General features: G+C 51.3%; 1 protein-coding gene across 3 annotated transcripts in view; it reads left to right on the top strand.

Annotated features, from left to right (window-relative positions):
- The first annotated feature begins 1,157 nt into the window (after positions 1 to 1,157).
- Positions 1,158 to 19,249, top strand: part of NDRG4 (NDRG family member 4) — a 39,806-nt gene continuing 21,714 nt past the window's right edge. Inside the window, exon 1 of one of the 3 annotated variants that reach the window (XM_041767916.1) lies at positions 1,158 to 1,297. Coding sequence is in view for 2 of the 3 variants with exons in the window: in XM_041767913.1 (XP_041623847.1) it covers positions 1,834 to 1,870 (37 nt within the window). In the remaining variant the exon portion in view is untranslated. Of the gene's footprint in view, positions 1,298 to 1,718; positions 1,871 to 19,249 lie in introns of those variants that run through there. The other 2 variants (XM_041767913.1, XM_041767914.1) reach the window with 2 other exon arrangements.

Below are 19,249 nucleotides of genomic sequence, written 5' to 3'. Positions count from 1 at the left end.
CCAGGACCTTACCCAAGCCAGCCGGGACAGAGGGGAGGAGGTACTGCAAATCTTCTTGACCTCCCACCCAATGTCATGCTGGACCTCCGGATGACAGGTCCAACTCATTCACTCTGCACAGAATAGGCTGTATAATCCGAGGGAGGCAGATCGGTGGCCAAGATCACTGGGTGGGGGATCCCTGGGTGGCGCAACGGTTTGGCACCTGCCTTTGGCCCAGGGCCTGATCCCGGAGACCCAGGATCGAATCCCACATAGGGCTCCCGGTGCATGGAGCCTGCTTCTCCCTCTGCCTGTGTCTCTGCCTCTCTCTCTGTGACTATCGTAAATAAATTTAAAAAAAAAAAAAAAAGATCACTGGGTGGGCCTCCACAAACTCCTGTTTCCACAAGCACTGTTTTTGAGCGTCTTGACCAAGTAAATTCTTTCAGGTCATCAAATTTTCCTGCTCCCTACAGTAGGACTCTATCTAGGGACTTCAGCGCTGCCTCATTTGGGGTGACAGGCGCGAGAGCAACTGGGCCAGACCAGAGTGAGCCCGAGGAAGACCGGGCTAGGCCAGTCCTCCCTCCCCCTTCCTGCTCAGACAATGAAGGGTGAACTGAGGACAGCAGGAGCCCTGAGGCACCGAGCGGGACCCTGGGGCCCCAGAACATCTTTGCCTGGAAACCATCACTCCCTCCCCCGCCCCTATGAGTCCCTCCAAGGAAACCCCGGGGCTCTGAAACCTGGACGAGGCTCCGGGGCCCCTGAGCTGCTGGATCGGTCCGACCGCCCTGGGGCTTCTCCCGCCGGGCTCCCCGGCGGCAGGCAGGTGGGGCGCGAGCCGCAGCGGCGGAGGGAGCTCCCGTCGGGAACCTAAACAAAGACCGGGACGGAGGCCTCCCCTCCCCGGGGGTCCTACGCCGCGCGGCCGGGCAGGGGGGCAGGGGGGCGGGCGGGGGCCAGCGGCGGGGGCGGAACGAGGGGGCGTGCGGCTCCGCCCGGGGACTCCGCGGGGCTCGGGCGCTCCCGCCGCCCCAGGAGGAGGAAGCCGGGGCGGCCTGGGGCGCGGCCACCGCGCGGGGTCCCCGCGGCCTGCCGAGCGCCCACGCCCGCCACACCCACGTGGGCACGCCCCCGCGGCGCGCCGCCCCCAGCCCGGCTCCGCCTCCCCCCGCGGCCGCGGCGGTGTGCGGAGGGGCTCCCGGCGGCCCGCACCCGCGCCCGCACCCGCGCCCGCGCCCGCACCCGCACCCGCGCCCGCGCCCTCGCCCGGCTCCCCGCCTGCGCGTCGGTCTTCCTCGCAGCACCCTCGGTGAGTCGGCGGCGCCTCGGCCCGTCTCCCCGCCCCCCGCCCCCTTTCCCCCCGCGGGGGCTGCGGCCACCCCCTCCCCCTGCAGACCTGAGACTCGCGAGCCGCGCGCCCCCTCGCGCGGGCCACATCTCGCTGACGCGGGCGGCACCGCCTCCCTCCTCTCCAGACGGACTCGGGGACCCGAGTGTCGCGCTGGGGGGCGCGGGTGGCGGGGCCTCTTTGTCCGCGCGGCGCCCCCCGCTCGCCCTCCGCGGCCGACGGGAGTGAGCCCCGCATCCACCCCGCGAGCTCCCTCCGCCCCCCGGAGTTCGCCCCGACCAGGTGGCGGCGCGCGCCTTTTCGGGGTGCGTGGTCGTGCAATTGTTGGATTTTTTTAACTCGTTTCGGAGGGGGGAGCGCGGCGAGGGGGGCGGCGAGAGCGCTCCTGGCTGCCGGCAGCTCCGCCCGCCTCGCTCCCGGCTCCGCGGCCGCCTCGCTCCTCGCCTCCCGCACTCCTCTCCGGCCGGGCCGAGCGCGCTCCCCGCCGCGGCGCAGGGATGAAGGTGCTGGGACACAGGATCGAACTGCTGACAGGTACCGCCCGCCCGGCCCCGGGCGCGGCCCTCGCCTCCCGCTGCGTTCCGAGTCGGAGCGGGAGCCCGGCGCGCTGCTCGGGGTTCGGGGCTGCTCGGGGTCGAATCAGAGGGAAGGCGCGGAGCCCGGCGCCGGGAGACGAGGGGCTGCGCCCGCCTGGCTCTGCTCCAGTCCGCTCAGAGTCCCCCAGTAGCCCGAGCCCTCCACCCAGTGTGGCCGTGCCGGCACAGGAGCCCGGCCATAGGCCTCTTATTTCCTGCTCCCTGTGGCAACTGAGCGCCTCTCCCTTGCAGAAGTTTATTCCTGGGAGTAGAGGCCAAGTGGTGTGGGAAGTGGGAAACCAGATGGGACCCTCAGCCTTGGGATCCCTCTGGAGAAGCAGCGGGACACCCCTGCTGGAGACCGCATCCAGGTTGCTGTGGCTGGAGATCTACAGAGGATGCTTGAGTATGCCCAGAAGTGGAGGCAGGAAACAGAGCAGGGATGGGGGACCTGGCATCTGAAAGGTGGGAAAGCTCCCCCAGCCCTGAGGTCCCAGAGGGGTTCATGAGGAAGGGCTAGAAAGGGAAACCCCCTGGAGCACCATCATTCCCCACCCACAACCCCATGGCAGGTGGAGGTGCTCAGTGTGCACTGTGTGGATATGTGGAGTCCTGTGCATGTCCTCTGGCACCTGGAAGGCTTTGGTTTCTGACCCCCAGGACCTTAACTGTCTGGTGTGTGAGAACAGAGCACAAGAACCCTGGTACAGGGAAGGGGACAGCATGGTGGGGGTAGACTCAGGAAACAGATTGAAGTCTGAGGGCACTGGAGGGGAGCAGAGAGATTTGAGCACGTAGCAATGTTAGAAGTGGATCCTAAGGAACGCTGGGATTTCCTAAGAGAGGATTTCTAATACTGGAGAGAGAGGTGGCATTCCAGGCTGGGGGGGGGGGGGGGGACCCGCTTACACAAGGGCCCTGGGAGTGATGCAGGGGCTGGAGGAATGAGGTCTGCTGAGGTTTTGGTCTGTGAGAGAGCTAACTCACCTGCAGCTCATGAAAGACTCACAGACAAGGGATGGGGGGCTGCTGTGAAGCGCGGGGAAAATCTGGCCAGGTGCTCAGCAGTGCCGCACCTGAGCCCAGAGAGCAGCAGGGCTGACCTGCCCTCCAGTCCCTTGCCAGCTTTTCCTTGTAGAACTCGCTTGAGGCAGGCCAGCCGGCAGGACACTGCACTTGTCAGTGCCCTTGAGGGAAAAGTTTTTACAACCGCTCCGGTGTTTAGAGCCCTACATGGAAGGCAGAACTTCTGGATCCTCCCCTTCTCCTCTTTGGTCCCAGAAGGGCCTGGAGGAAGAATGCTCTTGGGAGGCGTGTCTGGACGCTCCAGCGGGGGCCCAGCTTTACCCTCCTACCTCGTGCAGTGTGCTTTTGTCTCCTGAGTACAGGGGTCAAGGCCTCTCCTCCCTCATCAGACAGACTTGCCCAATGCTGACAGACTCTCTGACCCCCAGTAGGCTGGAACCTGGAACGGGAGCCCCTTGGGCACTGTCTCCCACCCCCTTGCACTTCTCACCAGGCCCCGGAGCCAGTGTGTCCCTTCAGTCTCTGCCTCGTGGTCTTTGCAGCCAGACTTCCAACTCCTTCCTGTCCTACGGACCGGGGTTCAAATCCCCACCCCACTGTTGGCCAGTTGTGTGACTTCAGAAAGCTTGCTTAAGCTCTCAGACTTCAGTTTTCTCGTCCTAGAGGTGGAACTGTCGACCCCTCCCTCCGAGAGTTGGCCTGAGGCTTACGGAGGTCGCACGGGTGAGGGGCCTGGCCCCGGTGGGCACCTCTGGGGCTTCACCTTCCCTCTGGTTCCTTGGTCTTGGCTGGTCCTATAATGGAGAACCTCCCCCCTCCTCTGGCTGGTTGGCCACTAGGAGGTTTGGATCTGTCCCTCTCCCCTGCCCCTTGTTCCTGCTCACCTGCACCTGTGAGACGTTGACCCATTGCCCGAAGGGTCTCCTGCCCGAAGATTGTGGCGGCACACAGCAACCGCTCCATTATCGTCCACTGGGTCCAGGCTCACATCTCCCATCCATCGCATGTGTCTCCAGGATACCTTCTTAGAGGCCTGTGACTCCCCCCGCCCCATGGCAGCAGTAGGGAGTTGTTTCATTAAACCTGTTTGCTGAATCCGTTTCTCCAGCTGTTCTAGTTCTCCCATTCTCCCCTCTGTTACCACGCCCACTTTCCCCGTGAGGTCACTTCTTCCAACAGCTGGAGAGAGGTGGAGCCCAGCTTCAGCCCTGAGCCCTGAGTCATCTCGTGTGTTCAGACTGCCTGGCTTCTGGCCAGCCTTGGAGCTACTTTGCATTTCTTTTTCCCATCTGTAAAATGGGATCGTCATGGTACCCACCTGGTTGTGTTTTCTTCAGCAGTTAGCCGTGAGAGCGTGAACGCTGAGTACAGTGTCCGGCACGTGCTCAGCAAATGGCAGCTGTGGGGCTGATGTCCATGACCTGCTCCTCAGTGTCCTGGGGTCTCTTCTTCCAGGAGGTTTACTTCCTCTTCTGGCTTCTCCACACAATCCAGATCTCCCTGAGATGTGCCTCTGGGGGACTCTGCTGAGACCTCAGCTTCCCATCCTCTCAGACACGTTTGGGCACGGTGTCTGGAGTTGGGCCCTGCTGGTCAGATGTCACAGTTCTGACATCTGCCCCTCACCTGAGGGATTCAGAGGATGTCCATAAATTGTCATGCCCACCCTGAGCATGTCTTTTTGTTGCAGAGAGAATTGGGTGGTCAGGGCCATTCTAGGAAGTCTCATGGGTTACTGATGCATATGGTGGCCAGCATTTTCCAGGCACCCCTCAGTGTCTTGAACTGTAGAGAGGGCAGAGATTTGGTGACCAAAAGTTGTAATGTCAGAGTCTTCTCTCTTGTTCTTAGATCCTCAGAAAAATTCTTAATTTCTCTGAGGCTCGGTCTCCTGATCAGCAAAATGGAATAAGGGCCCTCCATCATTAGCACTGTGAGAAGGAGCCCAGTACACTGCCGTGTCCACACACAGGCTTGCTGTGGTCCTCAGAGGGCAGACTCTTGGTGCCTTTTGTAGCTTTTATTTCTCAGTGTGATGTGGGAAAGTGGGACATTAGTCTACCTCCAAATAGGAAGGTGATGGCTTGTGTGCATTTGTAATTAAAGGATCTGTCTCCAAGGTGGTTTGGAATCCGGAGAGAGAACTCTCGAATGGCAGATTTGGGGCTCTGGTATGGTCCCTTGGGAGCCTTGATATTGGATGCTGGAAATGTTTTAAAATATCCAAAGTTTAATCACTCAATGTGTGATTAAAAAGCGAAACTTTTGCCCATTCTGTCTGGAATTATGGTGTCATTTTAATGCATGGAATATGTAGTCCCACACAATTTCATAGACTACCTTTAAATAGCGTTGGATTCTTGGCAGGTGTGTTGACCCACATTTTTACATGTGGGGGTAAATGAAAAGCACAGATTTATCCAGGAGGCTGAAAATAGGATCCCCAAACCTCATCTCCAGTTCCTCCATTTCAGCAAACCTCACTGCTGGCTGGGGGGGGGAGGGCAGTGATGTGGGTATGGGGGACATGCAGAGGGGTGAGGAGGCCTGAGCTGCAGGAGGGGGAGACAAGCAGGTAGGCCCAGGACCCCAGGTGAAGGTGGGGTGTGTGGGGATGTGTACACTGTCCAACCGCGTGTGCGTAGGGTAAACTGGTGCAACTTTTTTGAAGGGCAGGTTGGCAATGATGTATCAGAAGTTTAAAAATATGTGTGATCTCTGACTCAGCAGTTAAATTTTTAGGAACAAATAAAGATGTGTGCAGAGGTGTTCAAGGATGTTTATCTCATAGTTGTTTATAGAAGATGAAGAAAAAACCCTGGAACAATCTAAATGCCTAACAGCAGAAGAGGTTAAATTAATGCAAGTACCATCATACCAGGAAACCCCAGCAGCTGCAGATTATGCTACCAGAGGTGATTTAGCCACATGAACCAACATTCCCTTATATATCTAATAATAACAACAGTGATGACAGCTCACATTTGTATGGCATTTGCCATGTGCCAAGCACCATCCTGAGTGCTTTCAATATATTAACTCATCATCCTAACAATCCTACAGGGGATATGCTATTGTTTCCTCCTTTTTGTAAATAAGGTCAGTGAGGCACAGAGAGGTTAAGTAACTTTCCCAAGGTCACACAGATGGTAAGTGGCTAGCTGGAATTTGAACCAGGATATCTGCTCCGGAGTCCAAAAATATGTTTCAAAACCGTGTGTTTTTGTTTTTGTCTTCAGAAAAATCCTTTTTCAGCATATTGATGAGCAGTTAAAAAAGATGAAAGAACATAAGTAAAAATGTTAACGGTGCTTTCCTTTGGCAACTTAGGGATTATATGTGCTTTTTACTTCTTTTTCCTCTTCTGTGTCTCTGACTTTTCCCAGTGAATGTGTGTTACATGAAACTCAAGTCCTATTTTTAAAAACTAAAAATGAACAAACACAGAGGGGAACGCGCTTGTTGCTGGGATTCTGATGAAATCAACCCCGTGGGAACTCTGAGGAAGAGCTACAGCCCAGTGCTATGGAGGGGGGTGTCTTCTTGGAAAACTGGAGCGTGGAGCAGTCCTTCAAGGTGGATATTGAAGTGGGCTTTCTCTGAGTGGAGGGAGGAGGAAAGTCACCAGGGCACAGTGAACAATTCTGACAAAGGGCTGCAGACCAATGGGGAGGGGGTGCACTAGGCTGAGTAACAAACCCCAAACATACTCAGATCCTAACCTCTAGAACCTGTGAATGTTACTTCAGGCAAGAGACTTTGCAGGTGTGATTAGGTTAAGGCACCTGAGATGGGATCATTGTCCTGGATTAGCTAGATGGGCCCTAAATGCAACCACGTGTATCCTTACAAAGGGGCAGCAGAGGGGGAGTCTAGCAGAGCACAGAAGGAGGAGGCAGATGCCTCCAGGAAGAAGCTTCCCTTGCACGATGCTGGCCTTGAAGAGGACCATGGATCAAGGAACACAGTTCTAGAAGCTGGGCAAGACAGGAAAATAGATTCTCCCCTAGAACCAGAGGAAGTGGTCCTGTCAACACATTGATTTCTGCCTGGTGCAGTGGAGTTTGGATTTCTGACTTCAGAACCATGAGACAACAAATAGGTCTTGTTTGAGGCCACCCGGGTTGTGGTGATTTGTTACAGCGGCCCCAGGAACCCAGTTCCGGGGTGTCAGCAGGTGAGATTCTCTGCCTCCGCGGGGGCTGGCAGCACAGACAAGGGGACAGACCATGGGCTTGGGGTCTGGAAAGCTGGTTACCACCAGCCCTGGCTGTGTGACCTCGGGCTGAGCCTGTGAGCCCACAGGGGTCAGCTGAGAGAGCACTGTGATGCTGTTTTGTCATCTTAAGCGTGTCACATAAACATTGACACAAACCTGGTCTCTGCGTGGTGACGGAAGAGCTCTCGTTTGCATTAATCCGCAAGTGGGCTAAACTCCAAACCACGGATGAGATGTACACTCCAGCCAGAACGATCCTAGCTCTTAAGCCCTATAACAAATACCTTTGAGGACCTAAGGGCTTTTTCAGCTCACCTTTCAGGAGAGACATGGCAGGGCAAGTGTGCCTGCTGATACACCCTGTCTTGGGTGTGATGGGGGTACCCAGCCTCCTTGGAGGGGACAGGGGGAATATTTCTGGGATGTCATCTCCCTAGACCGGGGGGTTCCACAGCCAAGTCTGTGGTTTATAGCCAAGACCTTATTCTGCACTGAGACCAATTCCCGACAGCCTAGTCCAGGGGCCAGGCTTAGGAGTGCCAGAAGTAGCTTTTATTTATTTTTTAAAAGATTTATTTTTATTTATTTATGATAGAGGCAGAGACACAGGCAGAGGGAGAAGCAGGCTCCACTCCGGAGCCCGATGTGGGACTCGATCCCGGGACTCCAGGACCGTGCCCTGGGCCAAAGGCAGGCGCGAAACCGCTGAGCCACCCAGGGATCCCCCAGAAGTAGCTTTTAACCATCCTTCTCATGTTGGTATTCAGGAGTAGAGATGGCCTGTTGGGGCTCAGGGCCTGGGAGGGGAACAGTGAGGCTGGCCGGTTGTCCGTCGGGTTGCCTGGAGAATCCTGTCTGTCACACCCTGAGCCCTTGCTCCTGCATTTCCTCATGCCTATGGTGAGAACTCTAAGCCCACTGCTCCAAAGCCCTGACCAGCTCCAGAGTGTTCGTCGGCATACTAGGATAGGGTAGAGGGGGCGTATAGTGGTCGGGGGTGGCCTGGAAGTCCCTTGCAATCCCAAGTGGTCATCCAGGAGGGCCGTAGGCCCTAGGATGTTCAGGGTTGGAAACGCCCTGAGCAGCTGGAGTGGACCATGATGTTGCCATTGGAGTGTGGTGGGGAGTCCTGCCTCCAAGCCTGTGAGCCCTCCAGCCCAACGCTGGCCCTGGCTAGCCCCGTGTAAGGCTAGCTGGATGGGTGGGCGCTGGGCCATGTGGGAGAGAAGATGCTGACATCTTGACTGCAGAAACTGAACTTAGAACAACACAGAGGGGATTGGGGGGGTGTCTGTGCAGCATGGTGGACCCAGGGCACATGGGCCACCAGACTCCCCTACCCCCAACCCCCACCACTCCTACTTGTTCAGGTCTTTGAGTTGGTTGGGTTCGAGGTTGTGCCTTGAGATGGCAAGGCAGCTGCTGGCTCATAGACCATCCTCCTCGTCACCTCAGTGAAGAGTCTTTCTTCCCCAGGGAGGCCAGCAAAGACCTGGTCCTGCCTGGAGCTCACAGGCCTCCCTGTATGTCTCTGAGGGCAGGCCCTCTGTTGTGTCCACCTGGTTCCCACCCTCCAGCCCCCACCACTGCTCTTCCTGCCCTCCAGCCTCACAGCTTTCCGAACCTCCTCTCCTTTCTCTGGGCTCACTCACCCCTTGGCTGGCCCCATCCAGTCTCATGACTTTGGGTACTGTGCCCAAAGTCCGCAGCCCAGACATTTGCCACTCTACCTGCCCAAGGCTAAGCCTGCCCCTCCCCAGCCTCTTCTTCCCAGCTCTCTTCCTCCAACAGCTTCAAGCAAAACCCAAGTCACCCTTGACTCTTGTACCCCCCTCATGCCTCATACGTGCTGGCCCACAGCTCCGCCTTTAGGACGCACCCAAAATCTGAACACTTCTCCACTGTAGCTGTCGAGTCTCTTCTGGGTTTTTGCAACTGGTCTCCCTGTTTCCACCCCCACATCTGGACCACACAGAGCAGGTGGAGGAAGTTTTTCAAGTGCCAGAACCCTCCAGGGCACCCCACTCAGAGAAAAACCAGAGTTTTTCTAATAACATTCAAGGCAGAATAGGATCTGATGCTCCTGCCCTAATCTCTCTGTCCCCAGGTCCTTCCCCGCTACCCCTCTTCCAGCCACACTGGCTTCCTCACATGGGCCTGAACAGGCAAATGCCTGCCTCACAGCCTCTGCACTTCTCTCTGCCCTTGGTGCCCTTCCACACCTGCCCTCTGGACCCTCTCCCTCACCTCCATGCCCCATTTCAGAACGCAGCCCCCAGCCTGCTGTCTAGCCCCTTCTCTGACACTGCTTCCTCTATTGAACTTGGCATATCTGACACACCATATACTTAGACTTGTTGATTCCCGCCTCTACTAGAAAATTCCACAAAGGCAGGACATTTTGTCTGTAATGGTCAGCAGTACATCGCCGGTCCTGGAACAGTGCCTGGCACATAATAGGTGCTCAGTCAGTATCTGGTGGGTGAATGAAGGAGGGACTTCCATCTGAGCCACTTGGCCACGCCTGGGCGGGGGGGGGGGGGGGGGTGGTTATCCCTGCCTGAACCACCTGGATTGGCAGTGGAGCAGGAGGGATGTTTCCCAAAAGGAAGCCGGGTGCCCTTCTAGAAGGGACCTGGGTGCTGAGTGGGTCCTGACACAGGGCCTCTTCTGAGACATTGTGTTTGAGGCAGGAAGACTCTGAGAGCTGCTTGGAGTGAGTCCTCTACTAGGTGAGTGGTGTTCCTGCCAACGCTGATGCGTTACAGCACTTCAGAGGAATAGGGGCTTCCTGTGAACAGATGCCCAGCAAGAAAGCTGCTTCCTCTGTCTTTAATTCAGGCCACATTACAGCCCCCTGAGCTGAACAAGGCTTGTTGCCTTAGCTTACCTCTTTGAGTCTTGCACAAAGATCCAGGACAAGTATATATTCGTTTCTGGGAAACTTGCCAAATGAGGCAAATACACAGAATCTGTGGCAAAAAAAAAAAAAAAAGCCAGACTCGGCTTTTTAACTAATTAGGTCAGTCGTGGTTACCCATATCAGCACAGTTACTGGGGGCGGGGGGCTGGGCCCATTTGTCGAAGAGCTAACGGAAAGGATTGCCTCATGGATTGTGCTGCCCACAGGGGAGTGGAAGCTGCAAGTTCTGGCCGAGCTCTAGCTTTCTCCTGGTTTCTCTTGGGTTAGCCCTTTCCTTTCCCTTGCTTTCCACTCCTTCAGCATGTTTGCGTGGGCCTCCAAGAAAAATGCCCCACATTTAGATCGTTTCAATAATATGGAACAAAAGAAAAACCAAGATAATATATTAAGATAAAAGTGTATTTCCCTCTTTTATAAACAGAGTCTAAAGATAGGCCATTCAGAATCATGGTTTCATGATTCTCCAGTACCTAGACTCCTTACTATACCCCCACACAGGACCCAGAATGGCTCTTGAAGCTCCCACCATCACATCTGTATTCCTGCCAGCAGGAAGGAGGATGGATTGAAGAATGGCATGTCTCCTCCTTTTAAGTCACATGCTTCCATTTACATCTTACTGGCAGAATGTTGTCATGTGGCCATTAACTTTTATTCCCATAATACACATGCGCATCTAAAATGTAGGGATGTAGGGTCGATGCCCCTGATGCAACTCTTGATGTCAGTTTTGATGTCTGTGTTTAAACCCAGATTGAATGTGGAGCATACTTTAATTAAGTGAATGGATGGATGGATAGGTGGATGGATGGATACCAAGTTTAAAAAAGAAAGGAAAATGTGGAAATGTATTCTTTTTTTTAACATTTTATTTATTTATTCATGAGAGACACAGAGAGGAAGAGATACAGGCAAAGGGAGAAGCAGAATCCCTGCAGGGAGCTGGATGTAGGACTCGATCCTGGGATTCCGGGAACATGCCCTGAGCTGAAGGCAGATGCTTCAACCACTGAGCCACCCAGGCGTCCCTTGGGGAAGAAAGGGAGAACAGAATTAATAGTCTCTGCCACGGTGGGACTTTTTTACTGGTTCCCTATGCAGCTGCCCACATGAGATGTGTTACTGGGATTCTAGTTCCATCTCTCCTTGGTCCTGGTCTGCGGGTTGGAGGTTTATGATGTCTATGTTTAATCCCTGGGGCCATGTTGTACTAAGAAACAGCGCTCCCACATTGGTGCTGAACCTCAGTAGAAGGAAATTTTATGAAAGAGCTCTATTATGTCAACTCTGAGATGCATAACTTTTTCACACTTTAACATCTAAAATGCAGTCTGTGTTGGTGAGGCAGGCTCAGCAGCACTGTCTTTGCTGCCTCAAGCGTCTCTGAGTTTGAGGCTCGGAGGGAAATCCTGGAGACAGTAGCGGAGCCCTGGTGGGAATGGGGCACCGCCAGCACACCTGATGTCAGAGGAGCCGGGACTGTGGAAAAGCATGCAGGCAGCAACAACTTCAAGACAGAGTGATTCAGGGGCATCAGACCCTGAACGTAGAGAAGCTTTAGGAAGATCCTAAACAATTTATCTCATGTGTATTCCTTTTCAATTTATAAGAGTGATAGATACTTTTAAAAATCTGGGTCTGTGAGCGCCTGGGTGACTCAATCTGTTAAGCAGCCTACTCTTGATTTTGGCTCAGGTCATGATCTCAGGGTTGTGAGATCCCACGCCCAGCACAGAGCCTGCTTAAGATTATCTCTCCCCCGGCTCCTCTCAAAAAAAAAGAAAGTTTAAAAATTCAGGTATAAGTCTAAAAGAGTAAAGTCCAAAAAAATAATTAAAGTACAAAAAGTTTTGAGCAATAAGAACTCATTATATGAGCATCAGTTCTAAAATTACTTTCTGTGTATGTGAGGAATGAACAAATAAGCATAAGTATTATGGATAATGAGAGCCAGGTTTCTTATCACAGCAGAAAAAATTACAAAGAAAGAGGGAAAACTAGAAATTTTTTGAGCATGTGACTCAATCTCAGGGTCATGAGTTCAAGCTCCATGTTGGGTATGGAGCCTACTTAAAAAAAAAAAAAAAGAATTTAAAGATTTCTTTTTAAAAAAGCCTGTGGTAAATTGGAATCAAATGTATCAATATCAATTTCAGATTTATGTACACACACAGATGGTTGTAGACGTGTGTATGTGTTAGTATACTTACATACATATTCTAACTCTGTTGAGACAGCCTAGAACAGTGGCACCCCAATGACAATGAGCATACATAGTACCCAGATCTTGGTTTCTAAACAGTAATATGCAATACAAAGAAACTTGGCTCCCTGGAGAAGTGGTTGATTCCAGGATTCAAGCAGAGAAAATATGAGTTTCAAACATCATAAGGGACTGGAAAATTAGAAACTACTTAAAAGTTGTGGGTGGTTCTAAAAGAACCCAACTTGGAGGAATCCCCAATAGCCAAATCTGACATAGTTGAAACAACAAAGTAATGATAGGAGTGGATTATAACCCATTGAATAGAATAAGTATCCATAATCCAAACTGATGTAAATGAATAATTCAATAAATAAGTGGAGGAGAAAGGACAGCTGTTTCTCACAGGAGAACTTGAATTAATAAATGCAGAAGGGATGATAGAAAAATGCCATTAAGAAAATAGGACAGGGGGTACCTGCTGGTGGTTCAGTGGTTGAGTGTCTGCCTTTGGCTTGGGTCATGATCCTAGGTCCTGGGATCAAGTCCCACATCAAGCTCCCCAGATGGAACCTGCTTCTCCCTCTGCCTCTCTCTCTCTCATGAATAAAGACATAAAATCTTTTTTAAAAAAGAAGACAGGATAGTTATTACTGGTAGGCACGAATCATCCATGGTTGCAATTAGTGGGGAAAGTCTGATAAGAAACAGGAGGTTGCATACTCTCAAAGTATCTTCCCACAAGATATTGATTAATCACAAGGAGAAAAATACTGACTATACAGTAGAGAAACCTGCAGACACTACCTTAATCAAGTGATCAAGGGCAGCATCCCCAGAAATAAAATAGACTGACATCACCTGCTTACTGATTGGATGCAGTGAGAAAGGCACACAGCATCTGTTCTATTCTTGCCAAAAATGCATAACCTCCCTCTGATCATGAGGAAACAACAGATGAACCCAAACTAAGGAGCATTCTGTAGATTTAACCCATCAGTATTCCTCAAAAGTGTCAATGTCGGAGGACTTTGTCGAAGACAGAGGAGTGAAGAATTGTCCCCAGCCCTATGACGATTAAATGCAACATGGATCCTGGATTGGGACATTATTGGGAAAACTGATGAGATTCATGTAAGGCCTGTAGATAACTCTATTGTATCAGTGTTTTATTTCCTGCTTCCTCGGGTGGTGTTTTGGTCTTATAGCATGATAGCATTAGGGGAAGCTGGGTGAAGGGTATGTGGGAAATTTCTGTGCTTTGTTTTTTTTCTTCAATTTCTCTATAAGATTGATATTCTTTCAAAATAAGTTAAAAGGGGGATCCCTGGGTGGCGCAGCGGTTTGGCGCCTGCCTTTGGCCCAGGGTGCGATCCTGGAGACCCGGGATCGAATCCCACGTCGGGCTCCCGGTGCATGGAGCCTGCTTCTCCCTCTGCCTATGTCTCTGCCTCTCTCTCTCTCTGTGACTATCATAAATAAATAAAAATAAATAAATAAATAAATAATAGAAAAAAAAAACAAAACAAAATAAGTTAAAAGGGGGCGTAACGTGTTATGTCTTAATTGGCAGTGGTTTTTTTTTTTTCTCTTCTATGGGTACATAAAATGTTAATGTGAGTTACAATCAGTGATATCTTCGATCTAATCAAATCTGCTGGTAGAATAAAAATCTCCTGCTATATCCTTCTAAACCCATATGAGCACTGTTGCAGCTCCCCTGAATCATGTGAGGGCTTTTATTTTAATTTGCAAATATATGGACCTGTGGTGCATATATGTTTTGCTTAAATGGGTTTGTTTAATACTTAATATTCTGCGATATCTTTTTTTATCTTAACTGCATATTTTAGAATGCTTTCCCTATTTCAATAGAAATATGGAAATCCCTCATATTTTCAATGGCTTATGATGCTCCAGGTGTAGATGTCCTCTCTTGACATTCATTTGGACTGTTTCCACTTTTTTTTTTTTTACTATTCCAAACAGTGCATCCTTGCACACACTGCCTCATAGTGTGTCTTGTGATTGGGATAAATACCTAAAGATAGACTTTGTAGAGTTTACAGATATTTGCATTTCTATAAACTACCAAGTTCCCCTCCAAATAAAGTTGAACTCACTGCAATCCAGCCAACAGTATATAAAACTCTGTGCTATTTCCCCACAACCTCACCAGCCCTGAATGCTATCAGTCTTTTGATACTTGAAATCTAAGTGAAGAATCAGTCATTCATTCATCTCATTCAACAAAACCTATTAAGGGCCAGCAGAAAATATTAGTGATTGGTTCTGTTGTCATGTGGGTATACAATGGGGAAAAGCATTGCGGTTGCAGGGAGCAGCCCAAACAAAGGCATGTGCTTGCTGTGGGTAGAATGTGCCCAAGGAGTCAGCTGGGATCCTTAGCTATGAGTGTCAGCATCCACATATGGCTGCCTTAAGCACTGGAAGAAGCACAGTGGAATGTGCTTCTTCCAGTGTAATGTGCTGGAAAGATGTGTATGTGTGTGTGTGTGTGTTGTCAGAGTGACGGTAGTTGTGGAGAGATGGGAATTCATAGACTCAAATCAGGAAGAAAACAGGAAATCTGGTCTGGTTCAGGCTGGGCATAAACCAAGGGGCCAACATGAGAGAGAAGAGGTAAAGGCTGAGCCAGCAAAAAGTGATATGCCCTGTGTATGCCTGCCAAGGGAGGCAGGATACACATGGAGTAATGGGTTTATGAGCAGAGGCTCTGGGTTCCCTACCCAGATCTGCCACCAGTCACTCCCACCTTGTGCCTTCCTTGTTTTCTGGCCTGTGAAGGGGGGATAATGAAGGAAGGTCTAGTCCCCACCCCAGCTCCACCCTCTGGTGCTGCCCCAGCCATTTGAGGTCAGGATAGGGAAGGGGAGAGTGACTGAAGGGACCAGCTACCTCTAAGGTGCCAGACTCCCGATGGAGTGCATCTGGAAGTTGAATTCCTCATTTCTGAGGTCCCCAGTTTCTGGGGATTCTTTTCAAACCATGGTGCTGGTGTGGTGAGGGTGGAAAGATGGAAAGGTGTTTGGGTGCACAGGCTTGAAGGAGTCCTGTGCTGCCCTCTGCAATGTCATTCGTCATTCGTTATTTGTGCAGAGACCCTTCCCGGAGGGTGGAATCGGCCAGGCCCAGTTTGACTCTGCTCCTGGTTGCAGCTTATTTCATTTGCTTGTGGCTTTTCCCATAGTAAGGGGACCTCATAACCGGGACTTTCAGGAATGCAGCATACACAGGGCACCTTGGACCATGACCTTGACCTGCCAGAGGCTCCATCACTCTTGTAGTTGACAAAATATGGACCATTTCACAATCCCGCCTCTTTTCTCTCAGTCCAGTTTCTTCTTCCCCATGGGGTCTGGTGCCCCATATAGTTTCTCCCATATACTAACTTCACTCTCTTTCTGTCTTGCCTTTCTTTGGCTGCAGTTCCCATGCTGCTCAGTGGCACAGCAATGGGTGTTTGGGGGCGGGGGGAGCACTGTCCCTGCACAGCACCCTTCTCCTTTTTGGCTCCTGGACACTAAACACTGGTAGGAGTCCCTAGTTGCTGAGACAGCAAAGATCCCCACAGTATATTTCCAAGACATTCCTTTCCACTGTCTGAGCAGTGCTTTCATTCAGCAGTTGCTTTACTAGGGTGGGTCACTACTGCTGATCAGTTTAACTGACATACTGAATAATATGAATATATTGAATAATTTCAAGAATGACCATAGTAATCACTTGCACATGTATGTCTTTTTTTTTTTTTTTTTTTTTTTTTTTGAAGGGCGGGAGCAAAGGGAGGGAGAGAATCTTAACCAGACTAAAAGCCTGGGGCAGGGCTTAATCTCATGACCCTGAGATCATGACCTGAGCTGAGATCAAGATTCAGATGCTTAACTGCTTAGCCAACTGAGCACCCCAGGCACCCCACTTATATTTTTAACCCTAACACATCCAAGGGTTTACATGGCCCAGGCCTCAGCATAGAGTCACATGGAAGGAAGCACAAAACAGGAACCAAAAGTAATTTGAAAGAAACAAACCTCCTCTGAAAGAAGCACCCACATTTGTACTGCTTAGGAGACCCTGTTCACTCCCAGATCCCCTTGTACTGTGACATGTCCCTGTCACGCAGGCAAAGAGGCCGCATTGCCCTCTATTACGAACATCAGTGTGGCCTCTGCCACTAGGTTGGATCCTTCCTCAAGCAAAAGACAGCAAGAAAAGAGCTCTGAGCTGCCTTAAATATGCAGAGGAGGTCAAGGAAGCCCCCAGACACCTGTGTTAAATTCTTTGTCTCATCAAATGGGTACCGAAAGCTTCCATTGCAAAGGCATCTTCCTGCCCATTGTCTGGTGCACCTCCCAAGTGGGCAGAGGATCACCCATGCTCCTGCTTCACAGATAACATCCTTTCAGTGATTTACCCAAAATCTCACTCACTGTGAGTGGGACACTTGCACTGTGTGTGATACCCATTGTGCCACAGTGAGTGACACAGAAGAAATACCGGCCAGGGTTCCAGTGACTCCTAAGCCCCAAGAAAGCAGAAGAATAATCCCAGGCTTGTTTGGATCTAACACACTAGGTTGCCTGAGGGGAGAAAAAATAGGAGGGTGAGAAGAGCCATCACTGTTGCTTCCCAGATCCCTGGGGTCACCCACCCCCCTCTCCCACCCCTCTCTACCCTGTGCCACCTGAACCCGGCTTCTCTGCAGGAGGTTGATAGAAATCTCTCTCCCCCTCCCCAGCTTTACGAAGATAGAATTACTGTTTAACATTCTGTACGTTTAAGGTGTACAATGTGTCGATTTGATAAGGAATCTCATTTTCCTTCAACTTAGCATCTAGCTGCTTTTTTTTTTTCTAAACCCTAAGTTTCCTAGGAGGAACCTTCTATGCTGGACCTGTGGGGATGTCTGTTCTGAAGCCCCACATCACCCCCTGCTGGGCCTTGGGCTGCCTGTGTCTTCTGCAGGCTGCGACATTCCCGACATTCCTGGCTCTCTGGATTATGAGGTTTCTCCCCAACCCTGTCCCCACCGCCCCCTCCATCGCGGGCCATCTGTCCCGGCACTGCCCACCCTCAGCCCTTTCAATAGCACCACCCTTGGGGAGGGTGGTCTCCAGAGTGGTTTCATAACAGGCTCTGGGTGAGGGTGGGGACACCCCAGTGCTGCCAGGCTGTTTAATTGAGTTGGTTATTCAGAGAGACTGCAACTAAAAAAAGTCCTAATGGGGGAAGAGTTTTCGGGGGAGGGGGGGCTTCTTTCAGCCCTCCCCCCTCAACCGGGTGGATGGAGGAGTGTGCACACATGAGAAAGGATGGAAGGGAACCGGGGAGGGGAGAGGATGCCTTTCTAAAAATACAGCCCATCTGCACTGTGTTAGCTGGTTTCCCCGGAAACCACTGGGAAGAGCGCTCTCCAGCGTGGCACAGAGCTGTGGGCCTGGGTGGGGGGCTGAGTGGGCAGGGACCTTCTGGCCTGGCCTGTTCGTGCTGGGGGTGAGGCTCTCCTAGGGGGGCCCTGAAGAGCTCTCTCTTAGCCTTCCATGAGGCCTGGGTGGCCAACAGCCCCCAGTCTACCCTCAGCACATCTAAACCTTAAACTAGACTCAGGTGGAGACCCCATGACATCTTGAGGCACTGTCTTCCTAATACCCTGGAGGACTGATGCTTCCTGCTTCTCACAGGAGGGAAGGAAGCCGGGGGAAGGTCTGAAACCCCCCCGGCCCCCCGGTGTCCTGACATTGTGCCACAGAAACAGGTTCCATCTGATTCCCCTCACCCTTGGGTCCCAACGGCCACTGTGCCCACTCTGCAGTCCCTGGGCCTTCTACGGGGAGAAGGGACGCGGGCAGGCACAGGGTGGGGCAGAGGGCGCCTTCTGATCAACCAACTGGTGGGATTCAGGGGCAGAAGGGAAAGTCAAGGGCTTTACCCCTAAAAAGACTAAAATAGAATTGAGGGAGGACAATCGAATGAGAGGAAGGAGAGCAATCCATCCTTCCAGGTCACGCAGCTGTGGTGCCACAGAGTGAGCATTGGACCCAGATAGGAATCCCAAGACCCTATCTGGGCACGCCACGGAACTTCTTGGTTTCCCCATCGTGCTTCCCTCAGGGACGATGTGAAATAGTGCAAGGAAAGTACTTTGCAAGCAGTGAAATGCTTGCAAGAAGAAGGAATGATCGTGATCCTCATATAGTCTTTAAAAATGTTGGTTTTTCTAGATTTCAGGTTGTATAGCCTGGTTTCAGTCCTCCGCCTGGGAAGGACACCTATGAACTTAATGGTGTACATCTTCCTAGGCTTGTCTGTTATGGAGCTACTCCTATTTTGTAATCTCAATGATACTGTGTGGTTTATGACTTCTTTTCCCATTTATGAGGACACAAGCATTTCCCCCGTGTTATTACATAATCGTTTACAAGTGACTGACCTACAGTTTGTCTCATGTCCTATGGATGGACATTTAGCTTTTTCAAGTTTATTATTATTTTAAAATGCATTGTGGTGAGCATTCTTACAGATAAATCAATAGGTGCCCTCTCTGGCCTCCATAGGAAATTTCTTCCAGGGAGAGGCTTGCTAAATCCAAGAACATGAACTTTTTTAAATTACTTTAATTCATTTTGCCAAACTGCCCTCCAGAAAGAGGTAGCAGTTTATACACCCACGAGCAGTAAGAGAAGTGCCATTTTGGGTGCACCACTGCCAGCACTGCCGACTCTGCCAGTTTGGTGGGGGGGGGGGGGGGGGAATAAAGCATCGTGTTTTAATTTGAATTTCTTTGACATCTAGTGAGCCTTAAAATTTTTTTCGCGTATTTATTGGTCAGTGTTAATTCTACGGACTTCCAGTTCACCTCCTTGCCTGCTTTTTCTCTTGGTACATTCTAATCTATTCTGTCCTAAAATCCAAGTGAGGATGGCAATGCCAGGCTACACAGATCATC

Source organism: Vulpes lagopus, chromosome 8 (assembly GCF_018345385.1).
Source record: "Vulpes lagopus strain Blue_001 chromosome 8, ASM1834538v1, whole genome shotgun sequence".
In the NCBI taxonomy this organism is placed as follows: Eukaryota; Metazoa; Chordata; class Mammalia; order Carnivora; family Canidae; genus Vulpes; species Vulpes lagopus.
Note: the sequence above shows the minus strand (reverse complement) of the source record. Positions and strands in the feature narration are given on the sequence as shown.